Genomic DNA, 11,467 nt, shown 5'->3' with positions numbered 1-11,467 from the left:
CAGGAGTTGGAGGTTGCTGTGAGCAGTGAAGCCATAGCACTCTACCCAGGGGGACAGCTTGAGGCTCTGTCTCAAAAAAAAAAAAAAAAAAAATTAGGAAAAATAAAATCAAAAAAGTTTGAAGTCTATAAGGTAGTCACAGGCGGGAATATGGCCGTGCTTCCTTTGTTTTAGTTGGGGCTAGGATTTCCTCTCACGCCTCTCGATCATTTTGCAGAAGCTGGCGTCTGACCCTCGCTGTAAAGGAATGCCCCTGTCCAGCTTCCTGCTGAAACCCATGCAGAGGATCACCCGCTACCCCCTGCTCATCAGAAGTGTGAGTGCACAGGCCAGGGCAGCTAGAAGCTGCCTAGAAGCAGGACCCACTGAGGGTCACAGAGGCTGGATACTCCGGGAGCCTCTGAGTTTGCTGACCCACCCCTGCACATGGTGTGGCAATACAGAAGGGACCCCACTGCCAATGGGCTGGGCATCTGGGTGTGCTCATGTGTGTATGCACAGGAGCATACAAATACAGTCCAAAGCGCCAAATCCTTGAAGTGGGCAACTAAGATAGGCATCTTGTCACTTGGGTTACCTATCAACACCTTCTAGAATTTCCCCCAGCATCTCAGAGTCTCAAGCATGTTTGTCTAGGCAGGATAAGAGACCCAGAGGTCCAGTTGTGGCTCCCAGAGAAATAGGGCAGAGTCTGCCATTGGCATAACCTTGGGCTCCAATCTTCCTCCTAAGATCTACATTCAACTACCAACTGAACACCTTTACCTAGATGCCTCAGGAGTCTCAGCCGGTCTTGAACAGAGTTCTTTATCGTCCCCTTGCTATATCTTCAGCTTGTGACTACACATGCCTTCTAAAATTCCATCTACTTTTATTTTTGATATGAGTAATGTAGGCCTCTTGAGCCAGTATGACTTATAAGGAGAAGCCAAATTTGACAATGGATTATTCCACAACTAATCTTTGATACGTGGCAGTTTACAAAAGAAAACAGCGTGGAATAATACGACTGTTGCTTTTATTGATTATTCCTTGACCTTTGGTCTTGAACTCATCAGAGTTCTCACGTTGCAGATGTCTCTCCCAGCCTGGCCCAGTATACGGGTCCATAGTCCCTTCACTGAAATATTTTGGGCCATGTATGTCTCAGAATTCAGAATGTAATTCAAGGCTCAGCTCCTGTAGCTCTAAGGCACCAGCCACATATACCAGAGCTGGCGGGTTTGAATCCAGCCCGGGCCTGCCAAACATTGACAACTACAACCAAAAAATAGCTGGGCGTTGTGGCAGGCACCTGTAAGGCTGAGACAGGAGACTCACTTAAGCCCAGGAATTGGAGGTTGTTGTGAACTGTGATGCCACGGCACTCTACCCAGGTTGACAGCTTGAGGCTCTGTACCAAAAAAAAAAAAAAAAATGTAATCTAATGCCACATATTATGTTACACCCCATCTAAGCCGGGGGAATCACTTACATCCAAACACACTGCTATTCCTACAGTGAAATACACAGATAATCCCTGGAAGTAGAATAAGTAAATACATCTTGTCCATTCAGGGTCACTTTCTCCCTGAATAAAAACTTCAGGCTTTCAGACCGTTTTGTACATTAAAATTGTAAACAAAGGACTATGGACCCAGCCACCTGGACTGTGAGAACCCAGACAGAGTCGTGTGGGAAGGCCGCTGATTTCCGGAGTGACCACACAGTTGTGTTCTGGCCTCTATTCATTTACGTTTGTAGCAAAAGTAACTTGAAATCACTTCAGAATAAACTGAATGCGTTTTTTCCTACATGCTAACATGATTTTACTGTATGTTTTCTTGTAGCAGGGAAGTCATTACTTTCATCAGATTTTTGAAAATGCATTTAGTGACTCTAAAAATGTTATGAACCATTGCTTTGAGCAAGTTAACACTTATAAGGTTGCAGCCAGTTTATAGTGGAGGGCTCACTCTAAAGGTACATGGCTTAAACTGGGGCGGGGCAGGTATGGAGGTACCCTTTAGTACAAGGCCTATTGCCAAAACCCAGTCAGAAAGTAACCAGAGGCCCTTAAATTTCAGAAATGATCTATTTAGCACTTGTCTTACTCTTTTGTGACTAAGTTACCTGTCCTATCTCCCCCAAGAACTTGTGGCACCATGGTCTTCTCAAGAACAAAAACTACTACCTTGTTCACCGTTGTATTTACAGTGCCTACAATAGCACCAAGCTCATGCAAGCAGTCAAAATTTGGCTAGACAAGCAGTGAAGTGAATGGCTGGGTAGGTGAGTGAAACAGTACATCCTATATGAAGCAGCTTGCTCTTTTCCAGATTCTGGAGAACACCCCGGAGAATCACGTAGACCATTCCTCCCTAAAGCTGGCCCTCGAACGGGCAGAGGAGCTTTGCTCTCAAGTTAATGAGGGAGTTCGGGAGAAGGAAAATTCAGACCGACTGGAGTGGATTCAGGCACACGTCCAGTGCGAAGGTCTGGCGGAGGTGAGGCCCACACTGTTTAGCTGGGTGCCATTAGGGGGTTCTGGGTGGGGAGCCAGCTCCCAGCCTTGCCCTGGTGTGGACTCACCATCCTGCCCTACAGAGACACTCCTCCTTTGATTGTCATCTTCCTTGCTTACAGAGGTTAGTTTTTTGTTTTGAGTTCTTTGCCTTCTCCTGCTAGAATCAATATTCTGTGGGTACAAGTAACAGTTTTCATTGAGCCACTTTGAACTCTGAAGAGTAATAAGTGCACAGAGCTTTTGTGTGAAGGTGAATGATTGTAGACTCATTCCCAGGTAGAAAATTCTACCACAGTGCTGGCAGGCCCAGGGTATTGCCTTCTCAGGGATGCCGGGATGATTTCTGCTGGGACTTAAAAGGTGACATCTTCTTTCTCCTTCAGCAACTTATTTTCAACTCCCTTACCAATTGTCTGGGGCCCCGGAAGCTTTTGCACAGTGGGAAATTATACAAGACCAAGAGTAACAAGGAACTACATGGATTCCTCTTCAATGACTTCCTGCTTCTTACCTACATGGTCAAGCAGTTTGCCGTTTCCTCTGGCTCTGAGAAACTTTTCAGCTCCAAGTCCAACGCTCAATTCAAAATGTATAAAACGGTGAGTGTCTCATGCCTGGCGGTGGCATCAGGGCCTGACAAGGTTCTGCCTTTACCTTACAGACCTCCTTCCTGCTGAGCCCCAGCTGTGCTTGGGGGACTCTGTTTGCCTGTGTCCACGTGGCTTCCTCTGCCAGCTCCCAAGGGAAGGGGCCCCAGTGTAGCTGGACCCTCACTGCCCACTGATGGCCAGCAGCCAGATGCCAGCCTTGAATTTTGGCTTCAACAATGGCAGACATGACACCTGGTCCTGTCTCTGTCCACACGTAGTATCAGAGCTCCCTGTAAATGGAGGCTGAAGCACCAGCAGCTGTCAGTGGGCAGAGGAGAGAGCCTCCGCCTCAGCAGTCAGCACTAAGGCTCCCCTTCCTGGTCCCCTAACACCTAATCCACCTCAACATGTATTTTACAAAGTGGAGGCCGTCTCATTGTTTTCTGTGTAAAAGACCTTAGACCCTAGACCCCTTTCTACTTCTCAGCAAGGCTCTTCAGCACAGACAGAACTCTCTGGACATGTGGGTGGAGTGTTGTGGCCCCTCTCACAGCCTGTATTTTGGCCCTAATTCTTTCAGCCCATTTTCCTGAATGAAGTCTTGGTGAAACTGCCCACAGACCCTTCCAGCGATGAGCCTGTCTTCCACATTTCCCACATTGATCGGGTCTACACCCTCCGAACAGACAACATTAATGAGAGGTCAGTCCTGACCATGTGTGACCTGCCGTGGACTCTGGGAGGCAACCTGGATGTCTCCCTCTGCCAAAAACCTGTCTCCATCCATGCTGAAGCCCTACTAATTCTATATCCTCAACCTCTCGTAACACATGCCCTCCGCTCCAGTCCCACCTCCTCTAACACGCTGTCCTGCTTCCAGCCTCTCCTCATGCCCACTCCTCCTGTTCTTCCCAAATGGCAGGGCCAACGCCTCAGTCCCTCCTAAAATCCCTTTAGGGGATGCCGTCCGGCGACAGTCCACTTGCTTCACAGCTTAGCCCCTCCTTCCACCCACGGCCTCTGCCCACCCGTGGACCTCAGTGAGGAGCACCTTCCTCCCCTCTCCTGGTCAGACACGCTTCCTCCAGCTGTGGCTCTGAGCGTGCCTGGGCTGTGGCAGGCCGCGGGGGAGCTGCTGCTCCTCTGTGCCCGCACTTGTCTGGTAGAAGCCTCCTGCTGAACTGGTGTCCAGGTGGTGAATCGCATCTTCTGACTCTGGTCCAGCACCTGGCAAGTGCCTGGTGCTCTGTAAGTGGTCAAGAACTGTTGGAAATCCTCAGCTCCATCCTCATTCAGCAAACTAGTCTCTGGGTTGCACTGAAGTTAGGTCTGTGATTGGCAACTTGTTAAAGCCGAGGCTAGTGAAAGAGGACTCGTAAGAGAGGACTGAACTCTGTGGCTCTGCACAGAAGCCATCAACAGCTGCCTCTGCTTCTCCTGCAGGACGGCTTGGGTCCAGAAGATCAAGGCAGCGTCTGAGCAGTACATTGACACAGAAAAGAAGAAACGAGAGCGGGCTTATCAAGGTACTCAGTGGTGGAGGGTTGGAACCAGCCATCAGGGGGCCCTGGGGACACCTGCAGTGGGCTTGTGAAATGGGGCTGTGCCTGAGAGAGCAGACCTGCCTCAGGCCAGACTCCCTGAGCCCCTGCCCACACAGACTGGGGTCTTGGGGTCATCAGGGCCAGCTCCAGGGTCCTCCCTCTGCAACAGTCTCTTGGCCCTCAGCCTCCGCTGTTCACCCTCTACTCCTTTCTCTCTACAACTCATCTCCCCTCTGCCTGGTCCACTTTGCACCATCAAACTGCACTTCTGTGATCCACCTCCCTTTAGCAGGCAAATGCCCTCTGGTTCATCTCACCTGCCCTCCCAGGATCCACCAGCTGGCCTGGGCCTAACTTCCCCACACCCCGGCTCCTCCACTGCTCCTCCTCCTCCTACTCCCCTCTTCTTCCTCCTCCTCCTGCTCCTCTTCCTCCGCCTCCACTGTCCCCCCTCCTCCTCCTGAGCCGCCTCCTGCATCTGCTCATCCTCCTACTCCACTCCTCCTCCTCCTCCTCCTCCTGTTCCCACCCAGGCCCTAATCAGTGGCTTGGCTCACATTCTTTGCCCAAGTTCCCTGCGCCCCTTGGCAGATAATTGAAAGCTCCTCCTTCCCTCTGGACCCTGTCATCTCCTGGCATTGTTTCTTCATCTCACTTCCCAGCATTTCTTCAGCCCGGAGCACTCTCTCCCCACCTTTGTCAGCCCTCTCCCTTGGGGACCCCACCTATGGCAACCCTCTCCAGACTACCTGTCCTGGCCCCGCTGCTCCCAAGACTCCCAGGGGCATCACACATTGCCATTTCCAGTGGGATCACCAGCTCCTTCCTATAAGGCTTTTCTTCCCAAGAATCTCTGGGGATGGCACCATAGGCTGAAAACATGCCCTGTGGCCCCTCCCTCGGCCCCTCATCTCGTCAGCTGCTGTATCCTGCACCTTCTCCTTCACCATCTTTTCCATCTGCCTGGGCCTGTCCTCACCCAGTGCCACCGACCCTCCATCTCCCATGCAGGCTACAGCACAAGGCTCCCATCCTTTCTGCCACCCACCCTCTTCATTTCTGGAGTATCTTTATCTAGAGCTACTCTTAGCGTTATCTCTCCTTGCTTAAATATCTTCCCTCTTCCCTGACAAATTAAAGATAAATTTCCTACCCCAGACTCAGGGCCCATTCTCAGTAATACCTGTCACTAGCCCCATTTCCCATTGCCTCCCTGTGCCCAGCCCACACCGCTGCCTGACTGAACACCCACGCTGCCCTGCCAGGCCTTCCCAGTTCATGCTGTACTCCACACGTCAACAAGCTTCCCATTTTTCAACACCCACGTCACACACTGCCCCTGCATGGTGCCATCCCTGAGCCCCCAACCAGTGTGACTTCTGCCCAGAGCCCCCGCTGTACCTGAGTCTGGGGTTGCACTAGACTTTAGTCTGTTATTGATTCTGCTTAAGTCCCTAGAGCCCCATCTTTTCTCGCTTAGTGGTCATAAGCATCCTGTGCCACTCCATACCCTACAGAGCCCATGCGTGACTTATGCCCAGTGAAGCTCCACGTTTATTGCTTTGACTGTGTCCTCTCTGTTGATGGGACGGCTCGTTCCCCTGCTCAGTGTTGCTGCAATGGTCTTTATAAAGCATTCTTCCGCCCCTCATGGCCCTCCATCTGGAACTGTGGCAGTTCCCATGTTCCTCCCCAGCCTCTACGTGCATGCTGGTGGGCCCTTGCCTTTCTGCCCCATCTCCAGCTGCTCCCAGACAGCCCCTCACCCCCTGAGACTTGTGCTCTGAGCCACTCTCACCTCCACCTGCAGCCTTGCCTGTCCCCTCCACGTGGCTTTCCTTCCCATCCAGGCCTGCCATTTAGGTCCCTGGCTGCTGTGGTCGCAGCTCTTTATATGTTTTCTTTATTTAGGTTTCCCTTATTTTGTTATATGCTCCTGAAAGGTATGTGCAAATCAGCTTTTGCTAATTGAATGTTATTTTAATGTTACTTTAAAACTTGTTGTTAAAAAATCAATGAGCAGATAAAATATATAATGATCTCTTAGTTGGCCAAAGATATAAATCAAAGTCTTTCTGAGTTTTGCTTACCATCAATAACTGTGTATGTTGTTATGCATTGTCCATGTGATCAATTCTTCAGACATTTATCAGTTACTTACTTTGTGGCAGGCTCTGTGCTGGGTTTAATGAGGCCTAGGAAGATGAGCAAGGCCCAACCCCTGCCTTCAGGGGACCTGAGTGTGTGGTCAGATCCACTCAGGTGGAGGAGTGGGCACAAGAGAGGAGTGGGCCACCTACCAGAGAGGTCATACTTGACCTGAATTTGAAAAATCATAGCTCATCACACATTGTCTTTGTTAGCTTTTTAACCCTTGCGTGCAAAGCCTGCTTAACTAAAACATCATGTTTACCACAGTAATGTGAGTCCACTAATTATTTCTCTTTATATGAAAGTATTCTGAGTACCTCCTTAAAGAGAATAAGGCCTTAAGTAAAACTGCTTTATAAACTAAAATGTTGACATGTAATTGCAATGATACTGAATAGTTTATTTAGATTTTGATATCTAAATTTTGACCCTCCCATTTAGCAGCTCTGAGTTGAGCATGTTAATCACAGTCCTTTCTAAGCCTCAGTTTTTCTTATCTGTAAAGTGGGGAGCTACCTTATAAGGTAACTATGCAATTTTAATAATATAATTTATGAAAAGGTTTAGCACATTTCCTAATACAAAGTAAGTATCCAATAAATGTTAGCTGCTATTAAGCTGGACAAATATCCTATGTTACGATTTTATTACTACTATTTGCTAGGCAATTGAGGGGGTTAATGCAAGGATGGATAAAACAGTCCATGCTCTACAACAGCCTCTCTGTGGCAGAGGAGACAGTATTAGGTTCAGACCTAGCAGGCTGTGGGGTGCTCATAAGTGAAGGGTAATAGATGCACAGAGGACGGAAAGGTCTGGGAGATGAGTGAGAGATTGGGCCTGGATCTTGGAGGATGAGTGGGATGCTTGACAGGCAGAGACAGCAGGCAACAGCCTGAGGATACCGAGCTGCTGGGCCCAGTGCCATGCAAGTGGGGGCTGTAGTGTTACAGTTTGTTAGAAATTCAGATCGTGAGTATGCACAGCTTAGTCATCGCTGCACTGTCTGCGTTCTCAGGGAAGAGGTTAACGTGACTTATCTCCTTCTCTCATAGCCCGCTCTCAAAAGGCTTCAGGCATCGGGCGCCTGATGGTACACGTCATTGAAGCTACAGAATTGAAAGCTTGTAAACCAAATGGTAAATGCTTTTCTTATTCAACTAAATGGTAACTACCCTATTTTCTGCTGTTCATTCCTCTAAACATTGAACGATAGAATTTTATTTATTTATTTTTTGGAGAAAGATCTTACTTTGTCACCCAGGCAGTGGCACAATCACAGCTAACTGCAGCCTCAAAGTCCTGGGCTCAAATGACCAATCCTCCTGCCTCAGCCTCTCAAGTAGCTGGGACTACAGGTGTAAGCTACCGTGCCCTGGCCGCAGATGCTTTTTAAGTCTTTGTGTCTGGTGCCACCAAAATGGTAATAAGCTAGTTTATCGCACTAGTGTTATCACTGTTTCCCTGTAAGTACTACTGCCTGCTTTTCTGAGTGCTTGTGCATCAAGAAAACATGTGCCAGGTTTTATGATGCAGGGAGCAATCCTGGTGTTAGAGCTCACAGTTGCACCCAGGTCTGCACAGCTGTCAGTGCTGGGAATACAGGGACTATATTGCTGGACTACTAGGTGTACGTGGTCCCCCAGGCAGTGGGAGCCATGGTCTGTAGCACAGCAGCATTTTGGATTCTGCTTCTGCTCAAGGATGGCCTGTCACTTCATTTTATCTACATGTGCCATATGCATCTGTGGTTTCTTTTTGTTCAGGAAAGAGCAACCCATACTGCGAAATCAGCATGGGCTCTCAGAGCTACACCACCAGAACCATCCAGGACACGTTAAATCCCAAGTGGAATTTTAACTGCCAGTTCTTTATTAAGGATCTTTACCAAGATGTGCTCTGTCTCACCATGTTTGACAGAGACCAGTTTTCACCAGATGGTAAGTACAGCTCAGCTGGGAGATCTGAAGGTTTTCCCGGGTTTCTAGATCCTGGAGTCTGGATCCAGGGTGCTCAGCTGCATGTCTGCCTCGTAGCACCTCAGGGAAATGACACAGGCCTAGGTCAGCTCGCTTTCGCCTTCCTTGGGGTTGGTGGGGAGGCCTTGGGTGTGTTTCCACACACACACATCTTGTCAACCCTGTGCTCCTGGTGCATCTTGAATGCATAGAACATTCTCAGGCCAGAGAGACTTGAATTCCAGCTCTGCAGCTTCTCTCACGTGAACCTGTCATCATTCTGCACACAGCCATTCACAATATCAAAAACTGAAAGGAAGTAGTTGGACTACAATTTAATTCTAGTGAAAGTTGTAATTGGATTTAAAAGTCATATCTAGGCTCGGCGCCTGTGGCTCAACCGGCTAGGGCGCCAGCCACGTACACCTGAGGTGGTGGGTTCGAATCCCCAGCCCGGACCCGCCAAACAACAATGACGGCTGCAACCAAAAAATGGCCGGGCGTTGTGGCGGGCGCCTGTGGTCCCAGCTACTTGGGAGGCAGAGGCAGGAGACTCGCTTGAGCCCAGGAGTTGGAGGTTGCTGTGAGCGCGATGCCATGGCACTCTACCCAGGGGGATAGCTTGAGGCTCCGTCTCAAAAAAAAAAAAAAAAAAAAAAAAAAAAGTCATATCTAAAGAAATCCCTCTTGTTTTGGCCATGAAAGTTTTATGAATCTACTCCTGGTGTAGTTTTAAAGTAATCTTATAAAGAAAAAAGATTTCTGGCTCTCATATGATGTTTATTCACCAGATTTCCTGGGTCGGACTGAAGTCCCAGTGGCAAAAATTCGAACAGAACAGGAAAGCAAAGGCCCTACGACCCGCCGACTGCTGCTGCATGAGGTCCCCACCGGGGAGGTCTGGGTCCGCTTTGACCTGCAGCTTTTTGAGCAAAAGACTCTCCTGTAGGGGATCCGAGAGGACAGAGGAGGATGGCACCAGGGGACCCGTCCCCCAGCCTGGGACAGGAGAATGAGAGACTGCGCGCCTCGGGGACTGAAGGAGTACCCTGCAGCTTCATCTGTCACAGAGCCACGCTGGCTGGCCCCTCTATTTTATTGCACTCTAAATCGCTAGCAAGCTATGCAAACATCTTCCTGTAAATAAACCAGACCCATAGCACAGTGCCTTGTATTAGTGTTAACATGTTCAGCTGTGTTTAGATGCCAAGGTTTCCATTTTCAGGGCTATAAAAAGTATTATGTGGAAATGAGGCATCAGACCACCAGACGTTACCACTTGGTTGAATGTGTGCACTGTGGAGTGGTTTGATGATGCTGTGACCATTCCATGTCGTGTGACCTTTGCCGGGTCACAGCCACTCAGGAGGGAGAGGGTTGGGGTAAAGAACCGCAGCTCAGTGCTTGAGCAGCCCAATGCTGAAATAGCGCATACTTGTGCACTGAATAAAAACAGAAACTTGATCATTTTATTTCTGATTAGGTTTTACCATTTTCTGCTAAGACAATATAGTTTGAAATATAAGGGCGATAGCTTGATTTACTTTAAATACTGTGAACTCTAATAATGTGGAAAATATTTTTCAACTTTAATTTTCTGAAGTATAAATTATTTATGTAAATTCCTTGTTTTGCATATTTCATAGGACATGCATCTTTAAGCTTTATCATTGCCAATATGTACAGAAAGAATAAAAATATAAGTTTATGAATGCAACTTCTTTCAAAGCTTGAGTGATCTGCTTTCTACATGAAAGGTAACTTCAGAGGTTGCTTTTAACAAAACCAAATTTCCTTTCCCAAATAGTGGGAAAAACCAAGGATGGGGTTAGAAGGGGTGGGAGAGCGTCAGACCTGGGGGCTCACCTTGACTCTGCCATTACCTTGCTCCAGGACTTTGTTAATCCACCTCACGCTTCTGGGTTTGGAATCTTGAGTGGCTCCAAGGGAGGATCTCTGGGGGAACCATTTCTGACCCTGTTGAGTAGAAACCTCGGGGGTAACTTACAAGGGGTGGGCAAGGATTCAGTGATGCCCTGCACTACTTCAGCCCCTCCAGCTCCCTGAGGCCCTGTCTTTCCCCTGTTCTGCCCCATCCCTGTCCTGCACAGTCATATCCACACCTGTCCAAGCTGCTTGTTTGGCTTCTGAATTTTGAAGTGTGAAATTTGTTTTGAATACTGTTGAAAAAAAAAATAAGGTTTTAAACATTAAATCCCTAGATAAATGAGTACAATTGGGAAAAGATCTGTCTTTTGAAGGGATCACTCAGGCTGCAAGAGCCCAGATTTCTGAGGGAAAAGGTCTCCAGGCAGCTGGGGAACCCAGGGAGAATCCAAATGTCCCAAATGTTCAGGTTCCACCATAGCCTGTTTCTGTTTAAACATAATCCCTGGGCAAAAAAGAGGTAGAAAACAGCATCAGTATATTCAATTAAAAAAAAAAAAACCATGGCTCAGTGCCTGTGGCTCAGGTGGCTAAGGTGCCAGCCACATACACCTAATTAGGGTGGCGGGTTCGAATTCAGCCCAGGCCCCCCAAAAACAACAATTACGGCTGCAGCTAAAAAATAGCTGGGCATTGTGGTGGGCACCTGTGGTCCCAGCTACTTGGGAGGCTGAGGGAGGAGACTTGCTTGAGCCCAGGTGTTTGAGGTTGCTGTGAGCTGTGATGCCACAGCACTCTACCCAGGGGGATAGTTTGAGGCTCTGTCTCAAA

The 11,467-nt window shown here is 48.5% G+C and overlaps 1 protein-coding gene across 1 annotated transcript in view; it reads left to right on the top strand.

The window, feature by feature from the left end:
• Nucleotides 1-10,470, top strand: part of ITSN2 (intersectin 2) — a 120,208-nt gene extending 109,738 nt beyond the window's left edge. Inside the window, exons 29-36 of the mRNA XM_023511816.1 lie at nucleotides 218-316; nucleotides 2,319-2,486; nucleotides 2,890-3,105; nucleotides 3,677-3,798; nucleotides 4,540-4,622; nucleotides 7,847-7,930; nucleotides 8,558-8,731; nucleotides 9,541-10,470. Of these exons, the coding sequence (XP_023367584.1) occupies nucleotides 218-316; nucleotides 2,319-2,486; nucleotides 2,890-3,105; nucleotides 3,677-3,798; nucleotides 4,540-4,622; nucleotides 7,847-7,930; nucleotides 8,558-8,731; nucleotides 9,541-9,698 (1,104 nt within the window). The 3' untranslated portion in view covers nucleotides 9,699-10,470. The remainder of the gene's footprint in view (nucleotides 1-217; nucleotides 317-2,318; nucleotides 2,487-2,889; nucleotides 3,106-3,676; nucleotides 3,799-4,539; nucleotides 4,623-7,846; nucleotides 7,931-8,557; nucleotides 8,732-9,540) is intronic.
• Nucleotides 10,471-11,467: the final 997 nt, after the last annotated feature.

This window comes from Otolemur garnettii, unplaced genomic scaffold (genome assembly GCF_000181295.1).
Source record: "Otolemur garnettii isolate 467f Iridium unplaced genomic scaffold, OtoGar3 scaffold00022, whole genome shotgun sequence".
Taxonomy (NCBI): domain Eukaryota; kingdom Metazoa; phylum Chordata; class Mammalia; order Primates; family Galagidae; genus Otolemur; species Otolemur garnettii.
Note: the sequence above shows the minus strand (reverse complement) of the source record. Positions and strands in the feature narration are given on the sequence as shown.